The sequence below is a fragment of the Cyanistes caeruleus genome, chromosome 10, assembly GCF_971803275.1.
Source record: "Cyanistes caeruleus chromosome 10, bCyaCae1.hap1.1, whole genome shotgun sequence".
In the NCBI taxonomy this organism is placed as follows: domain Eukaryota; kingdom Metazoa; phylum Chordata; class Aves; order Passeriformes; family Paridae; genus Cyanistes; species Cyanistes caeruleus.
This window is the reverse complement of record NC_141710.1, coordinates 13807431-13832989: the sequence shown is the minus strand read 5'-3', so window position 1 is coordinate 13832989 and position 25559 is coordinate 13807431. Positions and strand designations below refer to the sequence as shown.

The 25559-nt window shown below is 43.6% G+C and overlaps 1 protein-coding gene across 3 annotated transcripts in view; it reads right to left on the bottom strand.

Moving 5' to 3' along the window:
- Window positions 1-25559, bottom strand: part of FGF12 (fibroblast growth factor 12) — a 218162-nt gene that overhangs the window by 47199 nt on the left and 145404 nt on the right. For all 3 annotated transcript variants that reach the window (XM_086843649.1, XM_086843648.1, XM_086843647.1), the window contains one exon: window positions 22753-22856. In XM_086843649.1, coding sequence (XP_086699775.1) covers window positions 22753-22856 — 104 coding nt within the window. The remainder of the gene's footprint in view (window positions 1-22752; window positions 22857-25559) is intronic.

Below are 25559 nucleotides of genomic sequence, written 5' to 3'. Positions count from 1 at the left end.
AGCACCATTCCTTCTGTTTACATAGTAGTGGCTAAACAGTACTCCAATAATTGTTTTCCTTTCTTTGATCCTTTTGCTCCCACTCTTTTTTTGGCCATCTCACTCCTCTCCATATTAGTGATTCTCATTTCTCCCTTATGCTTCCTGACCAAAGAGCAGTACCTTTCCTCACTGAATCGCATTTTACATTTTTATGGACTTCCTGCCTGCAAATATTCCAAATTTTATCTTTGTGGTCTTCTTTTCTGGGTTGTTTTATTATTTTTTTTTTCTTGTTGTTTTTTTTAAAAAAAATCACTTAGACTAAATGTCCTTCCTAAGGAGACTTTTCCTAGGTCTGGTATATTAATTCTACAGCTTTTTACCTATCTCATAAAGAAAAAAAACCCCATCCAGGTCACTTCTGTATTTAAGTCCAGAGTTTTACAGTCTAGTTTGCCTCTGTAACTAGTTTTCTTCCCTTTTAAGAAATAGTAAATCTTAGTTACAGTTGAATGTTTAGCCTTCCATCTAATTTAAATTGAAACAACTCATAGCCTCTCAGCTGAAGGTCGCTTTCCATGTCTAAGACTTCTATAATAATCTCAATATTTTGCAAATCTGCACTGCCTTTTCTTAGTTTAATAACTATTTGGGAAAGAAATCCATGAATTATCACATCCTGGTAAATCTGTGCCCCGCATTACGAGCAGTATTTGTTCTCCAACATCTATTTGGAAAATGAAAATCTTTCAAAATGACATAATTTCTGATAGCTTTTATCTCACCAATAATGTGACTGAGATTTGTGGGTCTCAAATATGCCTTAATACAATGAAACACATTTTTTTGTTGTGATTGAGTTTAACCTAGAATAATTTCATCACAAAATTACAGCCAAATCTCATTAAAGCAGGCTGACTACATATCTCTGCACCTCTGCCTTCAGCAGGGCTCATTTGAAAAAATTCTGACAGGCTGTATCCTGCTTATTCCTGCTCAAAGAGGGAATTATTTTCGCAGTTAATTCCAATTAAAATAATTAAATCATGCAAGCTGCTATGCCCTAGCAAAGTTCTGTATGCAGAAATGTTACTGGTACCTTTGGCTGCTGAAACTGGGAACGAAACGGTGCAGCAGGAGCAGAGGGAGAGGTACCCAGCCCATGAGAGAAACCCCCGTGTGCTCCTGCTGCTGCAGATCTGCTCTGGGGCTCAGGGCAGGGATTGCTGCCCACGGCACGGCCACTGATGCTGGAGCAAAGCAATCCAACATCCCCTTCTCCCCGAGTCTGCACAGCCCACTCCCATCACGCCGACAGATTCAGACTGCCTCGCCCGGAGCTGTGGTGAGTAATTCTCACTTTCCTCTGGTGAAAATAAAGCTGGGCTTGTCCGTTCTGCCTTCCCAGGGAGATGAAGAAAGGAGGTGCTGAGGCATCAGCCCGAAACACGCTGCTGCATCTGTGCTGATGGGCTGCTGACAGGCAGGGACAAATCCTTGTGCACATCCCTTGCTTTCTTTTTTCAGGTTCCCATGTGCTCTAAACAGGGAAGCCCTGTCCCCCAAATTGGAGCAGGAGGAGCAGGGGGTGCTCACAGAGCAGTCACTGCTGCCTCAAGCACCACGATGCTTTCCCAAGAAAAGGAGGCAAGGAACAGGCAGCAACTGAGGGGAAGAGTTACAGACCTGGGTAAATGGAGGCCTCCACCCAGAGCTGGCCAAGGAGATGCTCGTGACCTTCAGCCACAAACAGAGCAAAAGGAAAACAACCACATTCCCCTCCCTCCCACAATGGAGCCCAAGAGTCAAAAATCAGGAATACAGCACATGCTGTTCCTCTAATGAGCTGGGAAAACATAAACATCTCCTAAAAGCCAGAAGTCTAGACGCTCCTTTAACTAGTAGATTTTAAGATCAGATGCACCTATCTTAGACATCCACAATTAATCCAAAATCCAGCAGACTAGAATATATGCAGCACAAACCAGAGACAGTGCTTCCAGGAAAACCCAACAGGTACAAAAGCTGGGTTAAAAGAATACTGTCATTGCTGAAATGAAAAGCTGCCAAGAGATCAGAGAATGGAGCTAGGATGGAAATGCTGCCAGCATCCTTCTTGCAGGATTGCTGCAGGCTCTCCTCAAATCTCTGACTGGACTTTACAAATCCCAGCTTCTTTTTACAGAGAAAATGCTTAAGCAGCTTCAGGGCATTTCACTTAAGCACCTTCTACTAATAGTTAATTTATGAGACAAACAGTTAATTAACACACACACTCAGTGGAAAATAAAAGCTTTCTCCAGCTTCCAAATTACTGGTTCTTTGTAAATCAGAGGGCATTTTCTTTTGTCACAGCAAAAATGTCCCTTTCACAGGGGTATCAAAAAAAAGGGTACTACTAACCCCTGTCTTCCCACCCTTGTTCATGGGCCAGATCAAAGGGATACAACCCTAGCAGTGCAAGGACAGTGATTTCCATCACATACCTGTATTTATATTCACTACACACCTGGAAAGCTCCGTTTTCCAGCTTAAGTCACTGAACCAGTGCAATTCCATTACCAGGCTGGAACTTCTTATGTAATTTGCAGTGGTTTATGTTCATTGCTGGTTTCCTAAAAACATTCTCCTTCTTAGCCAGTACAGCACATTACATGCTCAATTTTCTCCCTTACCAAATGCCAATACCTTTTCCTCTCATAACATATCCCCTCTAACTCAACCCTCAGCCCCAGAATTGTTTCTGTTGCCCTCCTCTGAATTCCTTCCAATCTCTGAGTCATAAAGGAGGATTTATTGGACAAAAGATCCACTTTTAATAATGCCTTCTGCTGTATAATTTCACTGCTGAAGCTAACTCAGGCACCTTCTGTCCTGCTGGACTGTGGCTTGGAACAATCCATGACAGCACGTCTGGAGGAATCCTGCTGAAAAAACTCACAGTAGCAAAAATGTCAGATACAAAACCAGAAGCAACACCCATACAGAGAACTTGGGTGACTGGGGGAACCTGTCAGAGGAAACGCAGGGAGACAACACTACTGCCTTTAATTATTTCTGCTGTGTATGTGGTCACAGGTCTATACACAAAAGTTAAACAATTGCAAGCCCTCAGCCTGTGACCCCTGCTCCCCCCCAGCTACCTGAACAACTGAGAACAAACCTCAAATTGTAATAAAAACTCACAGATGGTTTCTGGAAGCCTTTCAATTAACACTGCAGTTTCCAAATGGAACAAGACAATCTCTTTCCCCTCTCACTGAGTAAGAGCAAAAAATGCGCTCTCATGAAAGGCAGATCATTGGGAATGTTGTTATTGCCTCATTCTGAAATGAGAGTGCAAATTAAGTGGCAACATTTTTATTACCAATGATTGCAGGATCATCTCAGAGCTTCTGGAGTGTCTGGAAGGAGGGCTGGTGCACACCAAGGGAAGCAATGCACAAAGGAAGATGTTACTCATTAAAACAGCAAGTATTGTCCAATAAATGGGAATGCTGCATGGACAGCGTTGGGCAACAGGCAGCTGTACTAACTCATCCCTGGCAGCAAACATTTCTCAGCACAAAGAAACTGCTTCCTCTCCCATCCAGTCTGTTCAGACTGAATTTCTATACTGGCAATAATGACTAATAGTCCTTGTCAGCAGTGACTGATAACATGTCCTGAATGCAGACATCAGCCAAGAGGTGGAGATTTATTAGGGTGGTATTGAGTTGGACAGAAAGGATTCTGGACATGGAGGTGATAGGTTTTGCATGACATAACGAATCTCCTCCACAACCCACTTGCTCATGCCCAAGTCTTCTCTGTCCTTCCTGTCACTTTCCTCCTACTTCTTACTAAGGGAACTATTAACACAAATGCAAGCAGGCAAAATTTTTTGGGGCAGGAAATTTTTTTATTGTTGTATTTTTAATGGCAACCAGATTGTTCCTTCAAAACAACCAAGACTTCCAGCAAGTTAATAGCTCCAGTCTACATCTGAGTGCTTTATTAAAACTGCTGTGCCTCCCTCTTTTTTTAATCACCTAAAGGCTGATACTGCAATACAAAAGACATTCATGTAGCATAATGCAGGAAGAGGTCCGTATGCTCCTGAGACACTGAAGACTGAGAATTACCTCTCTCTTTGATTTCTGGCTTCCCTGGTAAGTTTTAGTGGTCTCTGCAGATGGCTCTGAACCTTTCTGCTGGAATATTTATGCACTAACTTATCGTAGCAGGTTGCTCTGCTGCTGCACTTCTTTCCCCAGCTCTAATCTCGGCAACGTATTTGCATTTCCACTTTAAAGACATCTGAAGACACTGGATGACATTTCTCTACTCTGTGGTCCCCTAGCTTCCAGAGCCAGGAAGCCACTTCAGCTGACTCTTCCAAACCATCTCCAGAGACATCTGCAGACCACTAAAACATACCAGGGATGCCAGGAATCAAAGAGGAAGGAAATCCCTCCAAGGAGGAAAACTCCACAACCTCCCTGGGTAACCTGTGCCTGTGCTCAGCCACCCTCACAGTAAAATAACATTTCCTGGTGTTCAGACAGAACCTCCTATGTTTAATTTTCTGCCTGCTGCCTCCAGACCTGGAGCCAGCTGAGAAATCCAGCTCTGCCCAATAAGGTTTGCCCTGTTGTTTGCTAGGCTGCTGGGCTAATGCCTCTAGCATGTGTAACATTGAGGGACAAAACTGTATGAAACATGATGAGATAGAATAGAGAGTTCAATAGCTAAAGCAGGAGAGCAATGAGTTTTCACCATGATTTAAAGTAAATTCTCAGGTCTTCCAAAGACCTTTTCTACCCCACTACTCCTAGACCTCCTTGTGCCGGGGGTCCATCTAGATGAGTATTTCGTTGCTGGCAGGGATCAGTACTGGCTGTACTGGTGACAAGTTTAAGAACACTGCTGACAGTCCTGGATCTCCAGTGATCTGTGGCATCCCTTACAGCCACCACATACTATGTGAAGAATACTTTTTTCTCTGTTTTAAACTTGCTAATACTCTCCTGGAAAATGTCAGAGATACTCAGACAGTGAGGTTCATCCTCCTCTAAGATTTCTTAGTGGGGCTGTGCTTCCAATCACTCACCTCTATGCTTGAACTCATCTCCTCTCTCTCTTCTCTGCACACCAACCTTTATGACACTTTCACTGTCTCTAGGACCTGCTGTTTTGCCCCACTGTGTGCCTACACATAATCAATTCCCTATTTGCTCTGCTCTGTCAGATCACATGAAACTTTGCAGCTCCCTTCCAAACTGCTGTGAGAGGACAAGCAGTCACTCAGAATACACCATCCTCCGTACAGGATGGATGAAAACCCTCCAGTCCTGGCCCAACTGCTTCATTAAAATATTGCTCCAGGTAAAAATGACTCAACCAATTTTGACAGGGGCCTCACAGCTTGCTTTCCACAGTTCAGTCACACTTTCCATCTTGCGACTGCTTTCTCAATACATCTGCAGGTATTCCAACACTAAAGGTGATGGGATATCCTTACAAAAGGATAACAAAGGACTAACAAAGCTATGGAGGTGCCATTTGTCTGGGAAATGAAGGTGATCTAAAAGAAAACAAACAAAAACATGAACACATGAAAATAATTGAATGACAGAACTTCATGTTGTGTGTATGTTTCATTTAGCTGAGGTTGAAAAGGGCATGGTCATTGAATTGCTGAAGGCCGAAAACATCCAGAAACACATTTCTCCCTCTCATTTATTCACTGTAATCTAAAGACCAGCTTAAATACATCCTCTTTTGCACTCTGGACAGTTACTTTCTGCTGACTCTGCAGTCACACACTAAAGAACTGTTCAGTGTCTTTTATTACCAAAAAAACAGAAAAAAGGGGGGAAAAAGAAAAGGAAAAAGACGGGTAGGAAATTTAAAAAAAGGTATCTAATCAGGAAATAGCATAATTTCAGTTGCTTTCAAACTATAAAAGACTGTAGAAGGGGAAGTAAAAACTGCAAATTTTTATTGGATGTGTGATTAATCCCCCTATTTACTGAAAGAATTGCTTCTACATTCTTTATTTTTCTCTGAATATGTATATATATATATATTTGAGGAGTCAAGGCTATTGTGTCCATCACGTATGAAGGTAATTCATTAATACTTTAGCTGATTTATCTGAATGGGCAAGAGTCATATGTAAGCCCACTTTTTCAAATATGTAAATCTGGTTTGTGCCCTCAACATTTTTGTTATGACAGTGTCAGAGTGTTACAATTTACCTACCGAGCATGCACACTGTATTTGCTATGCAATTACACATTCTGAGTATGGAAATTAGTCTTTGTCCTACTCAGTGTGGATTTAGCTTTGCACAGATGACAATGTAGTTCCTCTGAGCTATTCCTCCTTCCTTCCTCCAAATATTTTTCAAAGGAAATGTGGTCAATATTTGCATTAGAACCACAAGATTAGGGTCATCTGCGATGGCAGTTTTAGAAACTACACTGCAGATTTGAGTGGTGGAAAAAAAGCAAGGAAGCTGCTGTAGCCAGGCTGCACAGAGCTCACCATGCACCACCAATCATTGCATCACTGGCTCCATCACTCGAGGACTCTATTTGGATGGTCAAACTCTTAAGCACAGCCATCCGTTAGCCCTGGGAAGATTAGACAGACAGATGGCTCCTACAGAGAGATGAGTTAGAAAGATGCAGGGAGGGATATTTTCACCACATGGATGCTGCCAAGTTCTGCAGAGCACAAGAGGTGCCCTGAGGTCTAGATCAAAAGCTATTCCCCCAGGATCTTCTAAAGAAAAACAGTTCCTCCGCTCAGGCAAGAACCTGACCAGAGGAGTAACCACAGATACAAGATTTCCTGTTGAATTGAGGATATGCTCATGTCCCTTTTGACTTAGTTACTGTATAAGGCCACTGGACCAGCCCCAGAGACAACCAGCTTGAACGAGATGGATATGAACAGCTCCTGGCTCCCAGTGCTAGCAATGCATGGAAATACAGCAATGGCCACTGCAGCCTTCTCTTATGTGTGTTTTCAGTAAAAAAAAACAAAACACAAAGAATAAAAGTGAACAGAGAATCTACGCAAGGCCACCAACTTTAAAATTCACTCAGAATGCCTGTCAGCTTTTGCTCACTTCATGCAGGTTTCAATGACTCAAGATTCAAGAGTTGCAGGAGGGAAAGTCCACCATTGATAATTACACCAATGTTCACAGAAACAGTGAAACTATTAACCATAACCTGTTTTACAATTTGAAGTGATACTGCTGTAAGCAGATTATACCCAAGTATTTGAAGATACGATTGATGACTACGGGCACAAAGAAAGGGGACACTGTGAAGATAAATAAAAGGACAGCATGACCTAAGAAGTGCATGCTGCAGACTCTTTTGTGGGGTTTTTGGAAAGATGTACAGGCTGCTCTGAGAACTGTGTGGCTGAAGCTTTGGCTGCAGAGCACACAGCTCTTCACAGCTTCCTCTTGCTGCCCACAAAGCACCCACCACCCCTGCTGAGCATGGCAGTCCTCTGCTGTAGAGGATAATGGTTTGAACTTCCCCAGGAAGACCTTGGCATGGAGATGAGCTTGTACCCTGCCACAGATTTCAACGGGGGTCTTACAGCTTGACTGTCTTGGTCTCTTATGCTGTAGAGAGTTCCAGTATTCAGTACCTTTAGAGAAAACTCTGAGAAGATCTCCTGGCTATAGAAAATTTCTGTCGGTCAGTCTCCAAACAGATGACAAGAAAGAGTCCTAAATGATGAGCTTTTGAAGTCTGTAAATAAAAGGGGAAAGAACTGCAGGGCTGGTGATTACTTTGAAATCCCACTGAAACCACAGGGAGCTGGAAGTATTTACAGCACCGCTGGTAATGAAGTAACTAGGTGTCAGAACAGTGATTTAGCTGAAAAAGATGGTATCTAGCTTCTGGGTTTATTTTTCCAGGTGTTGTCAGACCAATTTATTCCATTTTGAAGTCAGACGGTGATTTCCCTATGTCCCTGCATCATTCCAACTTGACAAACCTGAAAACCAAGAGCTTCTTTTTGCCTTTTTTTTTAATGAATAGAGCTATCCTGAATAGAAGCTGCCTCCAAACACTGCTGAGATACTGGAACATTTCTTTGGTTGAGCAATGTGGGGCAGATAGGTCAGACAGGGGCAACTGGCTGAACTCAGAGAGAAACCTAGCTAGGTCTGGAGCATTGTCAGCCTTGGAAGGCTTCAGGTGTGAGAGGCTCATGTGAGCTCATCTCTTTCACAGCACTAACAACCTGATAGGAAAAGGACATGTGAAGGAGAAAATCTTCTGAGGTAAAGAACAATGCAAAAAAAAACCTCATGCTGTCATGTAGTCACTCTCTTATCTACTCAGGCTCTTACATAGTGCCCTTAGCACAGCATCCAGTGCCTGCCAATCACCAACACGCTTATCTCCACACTGTCTCTGTGGGAGTAAGAAAGGAATCTTATCTCCACCATATAGAGGAGCAGCTGAGGCAGAGAGATTAAGGGTTCGATCTGGTTACCTCAACACAGGTTTCCAGTGCCATCTAAGATGTCCTGGGGCATGCAAGACATGTACAGGGCTGGCAGGTAGAACACAGGTCCTATGGGAGATCCATGGTCTTTTGGAAGCCAGGCAGGGGATGCTGGCACATTGCATAGGAAAGGGAATGCCCAGGTTTAGACAACTGAACTGAATGGAGTCAAGGCAAGGCATTTCTGTGAAAGCAGGGAGCTGAGCCCTACGAATTATCCTAACAGCACCCGAAGTACAAAAGTCCCATCTGCAAAGAGTGACACAACATTTTTTAAAAACTGCAGGCCTGTTTTATTACTAAACAGTAGTACTAAGTTTTGTGTGCCTGGGACTTCAAATAAAACCTACTGCTGTCAGGAGCCTGTGTATTGTCTTCCAGGCTGAGTATGAACACCCATCCATCCCTTTTAGCCACTATCAAGAAGATCACAATGATCTATGGAATATGGAATATGGAGTTAGTCTTTGTCAGACTCAATAAAAACAAGGGGCCAGAATCAGCATCATAATCAGTATCAGAGTGGCCTTTCTCCACCAAGCTCACAAGCCCAGACATGCTGAGAGGTGAATGTACTTCATTGTGGCAGTATTTACTTTCATTTTTAGCTCATGGCAAATCCCTGATGACAATTTAGGAGCTCATAATGAGCTTATTGAGGAAGAATGAAAGGATGCTCAAGGTCACAGCACCCATAGGAGTGCTATCAGTCTTGACATGAACAGAAAATAAGGTCCCCAAACAGCTGCCAAATCAGAAATAAGCTGTATGCAGAGGAACTCTGCTGGCCTTGCTACAGGCTGGCATTTTGGCGCATTAGGCTGAGGACAGACTTGCAAAACCACTCGAGCAATGTGGACACTTGGCTCCCCTGTGCAGCAGCTCTGTGCAAGAGCTGCTGGTGAAGCACAGCCTGGCAGGCCTGGTTGCTGGAGCAGCCTCCTGCAGCCACACAGGCTTCCCTTCTCTGCCATTTGTCCCCTTTGGGTTGGACTGTGGCCATGTGCAGGTCCACATCCCAGCTGCTACCTGAAACACAGGTGTAACCAAATAACCCCCAGGGGCGAGTCAGATTTCAATCCTTCCTTCTGGCCTCCCTCTGGAGATAAAAAAACACGTATCAGACACAATCCCCAGCCACAACAGGTACCCTCCATCATAATCACAGCTTCAACAGTGAGCAGAATCTGATCAATGTCTTAATTTACTTAAGCCTCACAAAGACTTGAAAGAGGAGAATTATTTTTATGTTATTATTTTTTTACGTGTGAAATCTGATTATAATAATCCTGGCAAAGCAGAGAGTGATAAGCAAATAGAGTAGGTGAAAAAATGCAGTTTTGAAGAAGGAAACTGATTTCCTTCCATCCCTCCAAATTTGAATAATAAACTTTCACAAATACCTTCTTTGCATGAAACTCCTGGAGATGCAAGAAACTATAAAATACTTTGTTAAACCTTTAATAAATTTTCTTTCAGAGCTCCTTACAAAAATAGAGATTGTTGCACAGTGGAAGTGTGAGACATTCACATTTGGAATTGAGAGGGAAATGCTTCTATGGGGATGCAGAAATTTTTTACAAACTACTTGAAATTAGCCTCTGTCATGCAAGAAGCTGAGGCAATGGGAGCCTGGGTGCTTTGCCACTAAGGAGTTATAAATCAAAGATAAGTGTGGCCAACAGGCACCTTTCCCTTTTCTACACCTCTCCTGTCTTGTGTGGATAATTCTCTCCTTTCTCTGGAAACCACTTTGAGGTTTCTGGTAGACAAGCCAGTCTTGCTATTACATCCCTGAAAGACACAATGATTTCCAGTTTCCAAAGCAGGCACTATTTCTAATGAATTACCATTTTTTCACCCAAATCATCAACCACTAATAACAAAGAACATTCACTGAAAATTCAAACTCCAATGCCTCAAAAAGGAATTGGTCTTCCACACATGCAGTGACATAAGCATGCACTCATTCACTGGACATTACTCAAAGACTGAAAAGGAGTCTCAGGGATGCTGGAATAAATACACTCATCTCACTTTTCTAATGAATACCATGAATACCAGTTAGCTTGCTCTAGGTATAAGGCAGTGGTAGTGACAGTAGACACTAAAATATATCCCTCAATACCACAGAAATTGTACCGGTCCTTCCACCACTGACTGCCTTGATATGTGATGATTTACAGCCATGCTTCCACCATAGAAAAAAACCCATGGAATAGTGTTTTTTGTTAAGTCCCACCCAGTCCACCTCCAAGCAAAACCACCAGTGCAGAGCTGCCCCACAGCTCTCATTAAGTCCCTGGTCATGCCTAGATGGCACCAGATGTCCTGGAGAGGGGATGACACAGTGCATGGAACTATACCAGCACTGTAAAGCACTACTGAAGCTCTGTGAATTCCAGACAGCAATCAACCTGCCCCTGAAAAACCAAGTATTTCTACACAGTCCAAGGTGTTTTCTCAGTGGTCAGAGAGCTCACTCTGCTACTGTCTCTGCTACTGGTTTCTTCCAGGTGTCACTGTGAGTGGCACTTAGTGGAGGTGGACACTCAATTAAATGCACACACAAGGGCCACCCTTATGAGCAAAGGGATGTTGGGTGCTCAATACCTCTGAAAGCAGGGCTTAAAGCTATCTGAAAATCCATGCCTGCTTTTGTTACTGCAAACAGCTTCCTTGCAAGACCCAGCTGTTCAGCTCCTGGGGGCATCAGCGCTTACCAAGTGTTTCTTTTCATGGCACTGCTGCAATCCTGAGCTTCTCAGGAGCAGTTTCTAATTCTCCACCTGCCATCTTGTGAAGCTGACACCGTAAACAGCCCCAGCTCCTCGGGTGGCTGAAAAAGAGATAACTGTGGAGCCCTGAGCAACTGCACTTGACATATGGTATTAAGATGTGCAAGGGAAGATGGCTGGCAAAGGATGACTCTCCTGTGGTTCTTTTGCCTGCTCCCATTATCCTCAATGATGATTGCTAGGGACATAAATGCTGAGAAGCCAGAAAAGAAATGCAATGGGAAGACAGAGGGAAAAGCAATCCCAGACTACACAGTGCACAGCTTTGAAAGCAAACTGATTTGCTCAGACACAAGATACTACACAAACAAGTTGTGCTGCTGATGCACCAGTTCCCTAAATAATCACAGTGATACAAGAGAAAGCTTGTGATTAAGGCAAAGTATTAGGATAAGGGAGAAGAGAAGGCCTAATCCAGTCTCCATGCATGACCTTGGGCATATCACGTCAGTCCTCTACACTGTTTCCTTAGCTGTGTGATGAAGTTTCCCAGTTTGAGTGGAAAATTATCAGACAGCATGGGAAAGCCCACAGGGAACTCACATCCTGTCCACAGGGACATCCACAGACACCTCCTGTGGACAAGATTGTGGTGAGCCCCTATGAAGATAGACAAGCAGGGGGTAAAAAAGACACAAGGTACCTCTAAGGACAGCATAGCCAGTGCTGTTTAGTGACAGCATGTCAGGAGAATCAAAGAGAAGTGCTTTGTCCAGCCAAAATGCCCAGAGCAGTAGTAAGATGTGCAAGAAGACAGAAGTTGCTTTGGACAAGCCAGTGTAACAGCTGTAAGACTTTTTCTCCTAAGAACTAGGAGGGCAACAACCAACATTATGGAACCCAACCATTCCACATGTGCACAGCACTCTTCTCCTGAACTGGCTGGATCCCTGGCAAAGGTCCTTCTTCCAGCAGTGTGCTCTGCCCTGCAGAGAAGGAAGGGGCTCTGTGCAGACACCTAACTGGCATGGGAATAGACACAGTACAGAGGAGTGGGCTGCAGGGAACAGACAGCAGGCACCAGCTGCAGAGGGTGATGCTTCTCCTTGGCACCAAGTACAGTCCAATGCTCAAAACCCAGCAGCTGCCCCAGCTCCACCATCAGCCTTGGGAGGAAAGGGGGAACCTCTCTACCATGCACATGAATCAGTTTAGAGCAATATGGCTCAATGTGGGGACTCAAGCCATCAGAAGCAGGAAAGTCACTTCACAGGCATGTCTGGCAGGAGTGCATGGGCTTTGAACTGAGCAGGAATACCAACAACTGCCCTTCTCAACCCCTGTTTGCTTCAAATTCCTGCTATGGGAATCAACAGCCCAGCATGGCCACTGTGCTTGAGGGAATGCCAGAATTAGACTAAATCTCTCTCTTCATCTCACTCTGCACATGCCTAGAAAGTTGGACATTATCTTTCTTGGTGCCTCCTCACTCAACGGCCTTGTTCAAAATCCCCAAGGTTCTATTTTCTTCTCTTCTATTTCATGCTAACAGTGATTTAGTGGTGGGAGAGAAAAGGCTGTGCAGGAGATTCATACTGATTTCTATCTCAGGAGCTTTAGAAAGAAGCAGATAATCTTTGCCCAGCTGTAGTCATTCCTCTGCAGTGTTCCAAACAGCAGTTGGGAGTCTCTAAGGTGTGAATACAACTTCCAAGGGCTTTTATCAATAATGCATTTGATGCACAGCCTTCAGCAGCTGACCAAGAAGATTCTTATAAAGAGAAGGAAATCCTTTGGTCTTCTCAGGAGTAAAGTGGTGAGGAGACAGAAAGACTTACCATCACTGTGCCATGTCTAATTTATGTCAAGAGGTCGTTCACATTTCAGAAAGCTTTTAGCATGGGGCTGGTGCAAAGGTATGCATTTGGAGGATTAGGGAGTACATTGTGAATACTAAACTACTTTCAGCTTTCTGCAATTCCCTAACTTATAGGGAAGAGCAGCATGAAAGGTTACCACTGCTCCCAGAGCACATCTCCTCTGCACCTCAGGCACCACCAGTATGTGGGAGGTGGCAGGGCACCCTCATAGTCTCTTTACTGCCTTCTCAATGGCTGAGACATCAAAACACCATATTAACCTGTGACTTACGTCTGTGTGTGTGTGAGGGATTTACTGATTTCACAGAGGAACTATTAATTTAATGTCACTTAAACATTTCAGGGCTTGTCAGGCTTTTCTACAGAAGAGTAGCCACTTCCACACAACAAAGTATGCAATTCCTAGTTCATCAACAGTGAAGAAGATCCCTTTTTTAATCAAGCAAAAGCTGTTGAGAAGGCCACAGGCATAAGAATTCGTAGTTTGCATCTGCTAAGATAAATCTGCTGATTTGGGTATGTTGTCCAAAACACATTGATGTGAGAGTAAGAAATGGTTAAGGAACAGGAGAAAGGATGACAGAACTAAGGTGAGCAGCAGAAGCTGTTGGAAAGTGTAACTAAGGAACAACAAAACTGCTGCAAGCAAATGAAATTAGTCACAAAAGATTAAGCATGTAACCTAATTGCAGGCAGAAAGGTGATGATACACCATAAAAGGCCTAATGGGTACCAGTCCAACTATGATTACTTGGTTCTCCAGTCCTGCAAGCAGTCTAAAAACAACTGCTGGTGCAGCAGAGAGTGTTTAATTTAAGTTTGGTAAAGAAGGACCAAGCTGCAAGTCCAAACTCTGCTCTGAATCATCCTGCCTAGGCTCCACCTCACTCAGAGAAGTGAAGATTTTCTCCTCCAACTCATGACACAGAAGAGGCCAGGAATTTTTAACTGCAATTCTCAAAATCCCAAATTTCTCATAACCCTATGTCTATGATTACACCCTCTACTCCCTCCTGCACTGCATCACTGCAGGTGGCAATTGGGTCACTACACACTTCTCTGAAGGGGTCTCGAGCCCACAGGCTGGTGAGAGTTACTGACAGCACAGACAGGAATGTGCAAGCACATGCAGTGCCCTGCTTGCTACTCTGCACTGGCACAACTTCCAGGGCAGGACAAGGACCAGCTGGTGGGAAGAATGAGCTTTGTATGTGTTTGAGCTCACATTAAGGTTAATGTGTGAAACAATCTGCTCTGCAGGATGTTGGTTAAACTAACTGGCTGCAGAGGGTTTGGTATGGTTGCTAAACCACCTGCTCTGCAGAAGGTCCAGGATGAAGCAAAGCCTCTACTGTAATAATGACTGTCTTGTGTCATCTTTCTGTCCTGAAGAACCAAGGACCTCTGAATGTGCCTGTCCCCATGGTGTTGGATAGCATCATCTGAAAACCCAGTGGGCCCCTCCCTAGAACCATTCCAGGAAAAAAAACATGAAAAATCAGCAGTTACAGCAGATATAAATTCAGTCAAAATCTACAAATTGACTAATATAATTAAATGCACTAGAAATAAACAACCAGCAGATCTGACACACTCAGACATTTCCCCTCAAAGTTGACATTTTTAGTCACCCAGGGCAGATTTTTTTGAAAGGTCAGTCCCAGTGGCAGTGGCTGTGGTGGGTGAGCAGGACAGGCTCTGCCTCTGCTGCAGGCTGCTTTCCCAGTGCCCTCCAAGCCCTGTCACAGGGCCAGCATGCACAGCACTCAGCCTTTGCAGTGCTGCTCTGGCACACCTCAGATGCCATGAGGCCAGATGCAAGGAGCAGGCAAGGCTCAGGAGGCCCTGGAGCAGATCCAGAGCCGTGTCCTGCCTGCCTGCTCTGCTGCCAGGCTGCCTTTGGGCAGTGCTGCTGGCAAGGTGCCCCTGAGCTCCTCCCTGCTCACACACAGCCCATGCCTCTGCAGAGCCGAGCACACTGTCAACACACACCACCTCACAGCACAGCACAGCAGGGACAGCAGCACACTGTCAACACACACCACCTCACAGCACAGCACAGCAGGGACAGCAGCACACTGTCAACACACACCACCTCACAGCACAGCACAGCAGGGACAGCAGCACACACAGACCCCTTCCACCCCACGTCCCTTTCAAGGACAGATGCACTGCAAGAGAAGATGGGTGGATTTGGAGTTTTCCTTGAAGTGTGGAGTGTCTCATTCAGAAAGATGCCAGAAGAAGCATTTGGAAGAGGCTGGTATTTCCCCATAGCTTGTGTCCCTGCAAACACAGATTCACAAAAGCACCGAGGTGCAATTCTAGCACTTCACTGAATTGTACACACTCGTTTCAGGCCAGGTTCATAACTCCTGTTGTGCACGTCTAATTCAACAATTTCAGGAGGTTCCTGTGCCAGAAGCCAGCCCCATATCTTAGGATCCATGGTAACAAGAGTCTATAGTACCTGAACTGAGTTCCTGTGATCCAGAGATCTCAATAAAATTATTTTTGTTTTTTGGAGATGCTTAGTCAGGACATTACCCTGTGACAGTAAAGCAGGGATAGTTCAGGTTCCCATCCAGGCCTTTCTGCTACAGTAGCCCACATTCCCCACTGTTTCAGCCAGTCTGCCTTGAAATAGCCCAGGGACTTAGCCTCTCTTCCTTCTCCTTGGAAAACAGAATTACAATTCAATGTTCCCCCATTTTTAAAGTTTTCTTTCACTTGGCTCCCAGTTATAATTACATGCACACAATTAGTGAAGTTTTTTCCTTGGACTTTTTAGTCTCTCTCCTGCTTTCACCTCCAGAGCTGTTAGTCACTGTTTGGCAAAGGCACACCATTTCCTAGTTTTATCCATCCAGTATTTGAGTTTGGTATTAGAAAAGAGATTAAAATCATTTCATTAATACACACCTGACCTCAGTCAAACATATCCTCACTAAAAACTTTCCTTGCTTCTTTTCATGTCAGTATCCTGGACCCAGGAATGACAATATCTGTCCTCCCTCCGCTACAAAACGTTAGTGATAGTCCCACTGTAATCCTGGTGTTTTGTCTAGGTTTCACTTCTGGAAAACAGGTAACAGACAAATTATTTGATAATAATTTACTGTTAAAATAGACACTGAATAAATGGTGTTAAAAACAAGCAAAGCAGGCTGGAGAGTTTTAGGAAATGCCAAATATTAGCTATGTAGTGGACAGAGGAGCTCAGTTACCTGCATCAGTCCTGCATCCCCCAGCTAACAAGATGCAAAGGAATGCAACGAAAGGGACTTCTGCTGGAAATACCTCTCCAGAAGGACATTTTGACAGTCATCTTTTGGTTTTTGCCTGCTGAGATAAATGCTCCACCTGTACATAATTTCTGCTAAACAGGGGTTTCACTGCACTTCCTGTCCTCAATCTAGACATGTATTAGACTTCCCTTCCAAAATCCAACTCTGACATTGTATTGCCATTGACTGTTCTGCTTTAACCTCATCATTTCCCCCTACAGTGATTACTTGATCACACACAACACATAGGAGAAAAATGGGCAAGCTCTGTGCAACACTGCTGCTGCTTAGCACCTGCTCCAAAGGCTTTGCCTACCTGCTTATCTCTGCTTAGGCCTGTCTGGCCTCAAGGAAATCAGCAAAACAAACACTGCAGGAGATGGCAGCCTCCACTGATTCATCTCTCTGGTTTCTACTCTTGCCTTCACTTCAATTTACAGCAACTCCTCCTTGATGGTGTTTTACCCTCCCTCAACATTTCAAGGGAATCATGTGGGATCAAAATGCTCCACCAAAATCTAAACATTTTGTTCTGATTTTATTAGGAATGATAAGGCAATATAAACCACTCTAAAGTTCTTAGTTCTTCTACAAAATGGGAATCTGTAATGTTTCTTCGGGGAAGTATCAAAATGAGATGAGTCAGCACCTCTGGAGCTTTTTTCCCCAATCATCTTCCAAAATGGAATTTCAGCAAAAGATCATAATTCATCCCAACACTCACAGACCTCTGCTCACAAGGGGGACCGGCCCATCCCTGCTCCTCCAGCTGGTGTTAGGCAGACCATTGCATGTTCCTAAATGTCCTGTGCAACTAAGGCTAAGAGAAGAATGTTATTAGTGAAGCTTACATATCCTTTATAATTTGTATTGCTATCATATAAGACAAGGTAACAGCAGCTAGGAAATCAGGATTAGGCCCTGCTGTTACTGACTTTTTCCTCTGAAGGTCTCTTGCTTGAACAGCAAAGTCTGATCTAACTCATTCCAGATGTGAATTCAAGGTGCACAGCCCCATCCCTCTCTGTGGGAGCTGTACCACGGTGCTGTGCTGGGAAGTTCAGGGAATACAGGTACCTCAACAGGATGCCAGATGAGAAACCTTCCACCAAAGAGCACAGAAATGCATTGTGCCGCTCTCAGCAGACAAGCAGAACAGCATGGATGGCAGCATCTTACCAGAGGAAGAGGGATAACTTTTTTAATGAGAGTTGTATTTACAAGTTTCCATGCTACAAGGATGGCATGGCCAGGGTGCTTGCCAGGAGCTGTATTTTAGGAACATTTGATGCAAGGCAGGAATCTGTTCCCAGGGGCTGCCTCTTCTCAGGACTGCTGCTTCCTTGCATACCCATTTTGTTTCCATAGTTATGAAAAAGTCAGGGGACAGGAGGAGTTTTTTATCTCCCAGTTAATGCCTTCATTCAGCAAGCCCCTTTAAACAGCCAGTGAAGAAGAGCAGATATTCTGGAGAGAAATTGAAGGCACATTACCCTGGTCTCCTGCTGTGCTTTGCCTTTGGAGTCATTTCTCTCTCCCTCCACTGACCTGGCTCCCTAATGAGGCATGTAAACTAGGGAATCCCCTCAACAAGTGTGCCTTCTTACAAGGTTTGCAATATGTCCAGGATACCTATCTGGCCTGGCTAGCTGTACTTCTGACCAAATCAACTAGTACCACTGGAGATCAAACAGGTATTAAAGGAATGGCATTGGCAGGAACAGGTTTAACACCCCAAGCCTATTAGGGGAGAGAATGCAGCATTGCTGATTCCAGCCCCTGACCTTGGAGTGATGTAAACAGGAGTGCAGCAACCCTAAAGGAGTTGTAGCAAAATAGTTATAGCATCGCAAGCAGATTAAAAATACAGTTAATATACATACTTCCCCAGATGCTTGTTCATTATTATTCAAGACATGTTTATTATGCAAAATGATAAAGCAGAAAAAAAAGGAGAGGAAAAGAAAATGCAAAGACACACTGAGCTTTCAGCATGACTGGGGTTTTCTCAATGCTGCTTGGATTTTATTTTTTTTTATTGTGCATAATCATTCCCTTATTAGCAGGAATCTTTGAAGTGATTCAGGCTCTAATTTCAGCATTTCAAACTCACAGGTTTATACTGAAAAACCATAGTGAGCTCTTGTAAGCGACCCGTTTTTTTCCCATTTTCTCTCTCTGCTAGGGTTTTCTACGTTTTCCCAATAAATTATGTATCACAATTTGCCATTTCAAAAATAATTAGAACTCCGAGTTAAACAACAAGGAATATGTGAGAGCAATACATTTTAGAAGAGAAGTGTTTTGCACTTGGGGCAAAACCCATCCCAGCTGCCATGCCACTGAATTATACATATCATCATATTGAGAGATTTTCAGTGTATTTGGAGTGATTGGGTGGACCTGTGGAGATTCTACAGTCCTGTGATGATCTGCTCCAGGAGAACTAGCTTTGCCTCCCAAGCCAAGTACTTCAGACGTACTCCCTTTCCCATGGCCCTGTGTGTTGTTGGAGGAATAATAGAGGGAAAGCTGGGAACCGAGCTACACAAAACTACACAAAGAAAAGTTCACAAAGAAAAGTTAATGGAAATTAATTTGGTGGTGGAACTATTAACTCCAGACAGACAGGAGAGCATGTTCTGAGTCTTCTCCCGTTACAATTAGGCTGTAAACTCACTGGAGTGGGACAGACCTCCTTATCCACGTTTCTGAATCCTGTGCAACAACCAGCCCATGGTCTCAGCTTCTTCCCAAGTCCTGAGGCACTACAAATTATACCCACTGCCCTGAATTCTGTGCATTTTCACTTTGGTATTAATGTTAACAGTGGATCTTCAGGAGAGTCATGCCCCTCCCCAGAACAAGTGGGGATGTAAACCTTTGTGCACCATCAGGGAATTTACAGCTGCTGTACATTACAGGAAATCAAAAGGGAACACACCAAAGACTCTGCAAGCTTGCCATACAAACAATGGGTTGCATCCTACTTTCTGCAGAGATGCCTCCAGCCAGAACATGATTTTCTTGTCTACTTAACACCTAATTCCCACATCAACCTCAGAGACAGCTATAGCCTTGTTTGGGGGAAACAAAATCAGGTATCTAATGTAAGTAAACAATGCACAATTTCAAACATCTGCTTCCCAAACAAAGAAAGTTTAGCATGTAATTTATTAGTGTGTAAATTTAGGCCTCTAAAGCTGGCTAGGAATGTATGATTGGCTTCAACCCAGCAATCCAGCCTGACACTATCCCTGCCTGAACAGATGAGGTAGGGATGAGGAAACTCATTGCTGAAGGTAGCGATGTGGCCAAGCCATTGGAAGGTCTCCCAAGTTTCTACGAAGTGCTGTCTCACCACATTTGGCTTTAGAGGACTCTACTCAGCCCTACTTTTGTGCTAATCAACACAAGGAAGACTCTTCCAGGGGCTGGTTATTCTAAGCCCATTCATTCAAGAGCCCATTGGCATAAACTCAGAAGGAGCTGGCACAAGCCATTCCTAAGACCAGGCTGATAACAGCCTCCGGTTTGATCCAGGGCAGGGATGTCAGCCAAAACCTCAGCTGTCACACAGAGATTAAACATCACCAAAAAACCCCACAAAACAAAACCCACAGTGAAGACATGTTCAGTTACAGCATCAATCTCGGTACAAGAGAAGGGAAAAAAACCCCAACCCAAACCAAAAACAAATAGAAAAACATATCACCCCGGACAATTTTATCTGAAACTATCCTGGACTTGAGGATGTTCTAAGAAGTCCTTACAGGGCTTCCATGCAGCATGGAAGGCAGCCAAGCAATTAATTTATCAATCGGCTCATGTGAGTGAACAGTATCTGTGGGGAATGCTGGCTCAATTTTTTCAGAAATCCCCAAAAAAAGGCCAGTGAAAAAAACCTAGATACCTACACAGAGAGAACAAAGCTGTAGTTTAGGGTCTGTTAAGCAAAGAGCAGGGATGATGTGTCCCTTGGTGTGGTCAGCAATGAGGTCCAGGCAGCGTGGCCTGGGGACCCTCACCCCACAAGGAAACCTGCAGTATCCAAAAGAGATTGTCTGAACAGGTTGAGCTCTTCTCAGACATATCCAATTCTTTCATGGCATCCTGATCTCATCCCTTCTCCTTCATGATGAGCTTGATCCACACTCCCTGCTCCTAACACATTTTATCCACAAATTTTCTATTTTCTTGCCGTGGGGTTTGCTCCCCAGCACAGTGAATTAATTGATTTACGGCTGTAAGACAAAGACAGAGCCACCAGTCATCACAAGGAAAGTATCCAAAAAGGTCCATCTCCCTGGAGTAGAGTATCACCCATTTACTGCCAGCAGAAACCTTGGATCACATTGATAAAATACGTTTTAATAACAGTTTCACTCTTATTAGCTCGGACAGCTCAATGCCATCAAGCTGTGGCATGTAATGAGGTTCACTTCATTAACCACTGGCCATCACAGTGCATCCTTCCCCATCAGCCTTCCCTGATTAACCTTCCTACTCAAGACAGGCACACTCGTTGGAAACAAGCAGGCCCATTAAACCACCCTCACTTGAATACATGTGTGATCTGGTGCCTTTTAGGATACTTGAAATGACTAACAGATGTGTTTCCTGGACAGCACGGTCTTCCTGCTGTCTACTACCTCTTGGTGTGTCCCTCCCACCCCTTACATCGTGTCTCACTGCTACTAGAGAGAGAGAATTTTTCTCTGTATCTCCTCTCATCTCTCAGCTGTCAAACATTATTTTTCCAACTCTCTGTTTCTTCTTTTTTCCCAAGACCCACACCTTTCCCTCCCCTGCACTATTTATTCAGAAAATGATGACCAGTCATTGGTCCAAGAGGACCCCATTGGCTGGCTGTGGCTCTGTGACACATTCTGATTTCCTACAACCCTCATTTACAGGACCCTGATGGTACAAGGAGCCTCAGCACTAGGCCAGAACCGTGTTCTGCGCTGCACAAACGGGGCAAAGCATCAGTCCTGAGCCCCTGACAATGTGCCCAGAGGGACACACGCACAATAATGCAGTATCACACCAGGCTTGATATTACCTTTAGGATTCTGATAGCTTTACAAAAAGAGGAAGTTTTCATTGTTAGTAAACCAATTTAATTTATTTAGAAGCAGTCAATTATGTTTACTGGGCTATGAAAGAACAGGAAGCGTCTGGCATCCACAGAGATCCAGATTGATCTCTCTGTCTCTCCTTGACAAGCAGCCAGTTTTGAGACCTCTCTCGCCAGGCATACTAACACATCCACTTGCTCTCTACCCCGAGCTGCTGGGGAGACAGAGCCTCCTTACATCCCAAGGGAAAAGGGGAAATCCCAATCATGTGAGTGGTATAAAACTGACCAGGAACAAAGATGGAAGAAAAAAGTTACGAAAAATTGCACAGAGCAACCCAAACTGCTGCCCTTTCAGTGGTCCCATCTCCATGCTCACATACACTTTTGAAGCAAAGTAAGTGCCCAGACAAGAGCAGAATCACTGCACTATAAATTTACACAAAGGCAGATGAGATTAGAATCTGGCTATGCACTGTAAAGCTATCATAACTACAGAAATGAGAAGTGTATTATTAACTATCACTTTTTACTATGTAGAACTAGAACAAAGTTATTTGAAGCATAAAAATTCTGGCAAACGGGCTGCCATATTTAATAAATCACTGAATCAATTATTCACTGTGAAAATCAATTACATACTTTAAATGAGAATCTTATGAATAACCTCATGCCCTTTCATGCCATCTAAGAAAGTTATAAGGGAATTAGTTGGCAAAAAAATGCTGCACTTATCTTTTATGTGCATTAAAAAGACCACACAAATACAGGGAATTTCTGCCAACAGAATAGTCCAGAACCCTTTTAAGAGAGACAGGGTATTGCTGTGAGTTTACACTGCAGTAAAAAGCAAAGTATGACCCATTGGGTCACACTCATTGGGGCACCACCTATGATCAGGTATCTGGGGGCAATTCAGAAGCAATCCCATTGAGTCCATGCCATTTCACAAATGAGAAATCAGAATACGACCAGCCAACCCTATACAAACGCCTCAACAACGTGACCTATATTAAATACATACTTAAAGGAACAGAAAGTGTATCTTCACAGGTCAGGAAATATTGCCATGAATCTCCGTGAAGACACTTTGAAGTGAATATTGCATGGTCTTGCAGCAACTCCCCCTGCTCCTGCTTTTAAAGGTTTGCTGATACGTGACTGTATTCAGAAAAAGCTGAAGTCCCAGCACAGTCTGCTTCCTCCCACCTACAAAACCAAGGCACTCCAGGAGCCCAACAGTGCAAAGTACTTACTGAGCTGTAGAGATATCCCTCAGCGTTCATGGCAACGTACAGACCTGCCTTCACCCCTTGGATTGCCACCACACGAAGACCCACAGGAATTAGATTGAAAAGGGCTGTGGAAGGAAAAGAAAAGCAAATGTTATGGACACATCATCCTACATGGCCACAGCTGCTCCTGCCCCAGGGCCAGCCCACCCCACTCCTGCCTCTTCACAAGAGAGACTGCACTAGGTTTAAGCATCCTGCTCCTGGCTACAGGGAAGGACTGCAGCCATGAAGCTGATAGTGGAAAGAAATTTTTAAAAGTACTGAGTCTGGGCTGCCTCCCAAATGCCTTAACACACCCATCAGTCTGTCTGATCACTGCCTTTGCAATGCCAAGGGCTCATCCGTGTTCCCAAGCAAGAGCATCATGATGGCTTTCTGAGGGCCAGCTGAGCCAGGGAAACTGCACATACACAGATTTTGCCTGTGGCAAACGCAACAACACAACTCAGTTTAGCTCACCCTGAAACACATTTAAGCCTAGTCACACTTTCCTGCATTTTCCATATGCTAAAAAGGAGTACACAGACAGCAACCATGGCCAGAAGAATGCTAATTAACTTGACTTTGTGTTTGCCCATGTGATCCTGGGCTGTCAAGGGAATGAAGAAACTCAAGGATAGTGCTCCACTCTGGGATGTCAGTACTGCTCCCCATTCAGGATCAGCACTGGAGAGGACAGAAGAGGACAAGATCTTCCATCATTCGGTTTTACTGCAGTCTCATTGATTAAAGCATTGCAACTTCCTCTCAGTTAATTACTTTATTGCTTGATTCCCACCCAGCAGACCCTGTATCTTATTGAAAGACTCTTCCCATGAGTATATACATTAATGTACTGTCAGGCTTTTGCTACATTTCTAACAGCATGGGCTCAAAGAGGAGACTGTTATCAGTACTGATAGACTGAGCACTGAAGAATTAGCATGGCTTTGTTTCTACTGAGCTTTACAGGACAAGAGTATTTAGATATTGCAGGATCCCTTGTGCTTCAGCTTACAAAGAGCTAATTAGAACTCATCCCAGGAACCTGAAGGTATGGAAAGATGGACACAGGGTCAGGCAGAAATATAAGCACACAGTGGAAATACTTCATGCAAGGTCTCTTCCCGCACAACAGCCCTGAAACACGAATAAGCAATGCCACTTTGCTCAGGACATCTACCAGGTGTCTTGGCTGAGCAGGGCTGCCTTCAAAAGAGGATCCATAAATTTCAGTGAACATGAATATGTAGTTTTTTCTTCACTTAATTCCCAAGGAAGACTGGATGACTTCCTTCAATGAACTGCCTAAAATGGAGACACCTCAAGTCTAGTGAAAAAAACCTTACTCTCATCTCAGCCCCTTCTTGTGTTTTTAAGCACCCTATTCAGTAAAACACCAAAGAATGTGCTGAAGTTGTACAAAATCCAGTGCCTGTATGTGTATTTTTGGAGGAGAATGTCAGTAGATAGATATGGAAAATGCAATCCAGGCTGGGTATTGGTCAATATAACTGGAGTCAAGGACTGCTACTCTGGTACTGTCCCTAGAAAAGACAAACACATCCCAGAGTAACTACTAAGCATTACAAATCTTGCCTATCCCTTTCTCCATATAATGAAGGTCTAAAACCTTCTGCAATTAAGAAGACTATAAGCAATTCCCCTTCCCTATTTCTTCCTCCTACTGAAAAATGGAGCATATTACTGCTAATAATGAAACAAAATGGGCATCATCATTCATTTCCTACAGCCAATTTGTCTTGCATAGAAAACTTGTGACAGACCATTCAAAGCATTCATTAGGCAGCAAGGTGATAACACCTTTCATAGAGCAAGAATTAGTGGTTGAGAAGTTCCACTTGGAAGCACCCATGTGTTTCCAAATCTCTTTCCACCTCTACATGAAAAGGGATCAAAGGAACAATCCTACTGTGCTGTGCCACAGTAGGAGGACCACTGCCAGTTCCCAAACTCCCTGGGACCCTGCTGCACCCACCATCGTGGCAGAGCATCTCCTCCTCAAATGCAGGGGAGCAAGTGGGCAGGCAAGCATAAAGACACAAAGATGGCAGAGGTTACTGGCAGTCAGAAGAAGTTTTGGGAAGGAAGTATCTTCCTCAATTTAAAAAAAAACAGCAGTTTGGGCCAATCAAGAGTTTGTAAATTCCCAGAGCTGTGTCTGCACTCAAATCTAGAAATACCTTTGTAGAAGTTAATGTCTTTTACTGACATGCTTTCAAATAAGTATTTCATATTTAGAACAGATTTAAAAACTTATAGGCTTTATTGCAAGAATGTAAAAAATGGGGTGAAACCCCTCAATCAACCTCAAAAGCTAGTTGTCTCATTTTTTGTCCGAAAACAAAAAAATCTGATTCATTTGGAACAGCAGATTTGAAAACAGGAAAGATGTCTAGCTGTGGTAGAATACAACTGGACACTGGGTGTGCTAATGTGAAAAAGAGAACATTTAAAAAAAATCTTTTAAAACCATTTCTCTGCTGCAAATGACACATATTCTATGGCATCTGCAGCTTCATGGAAGAGACATGCTCTTTTACTTCATGGGCAAAAGAGAAAAAAACTTGAAGATGTTTAATATTTGTGCCTCTTTTCTTTCTTTACATCTTACCATCTTCAACCAGTGGTATTTACACCTGACCCTAGTACTCCACACTCCACTCCTAAATGCATGAATATATTGTCACTATTATGTTATAGTAATTTATCAGATAAATTCTGAATGCATGTTTCCTTATGGGTCTAAATTATCTACAGAAATGAAG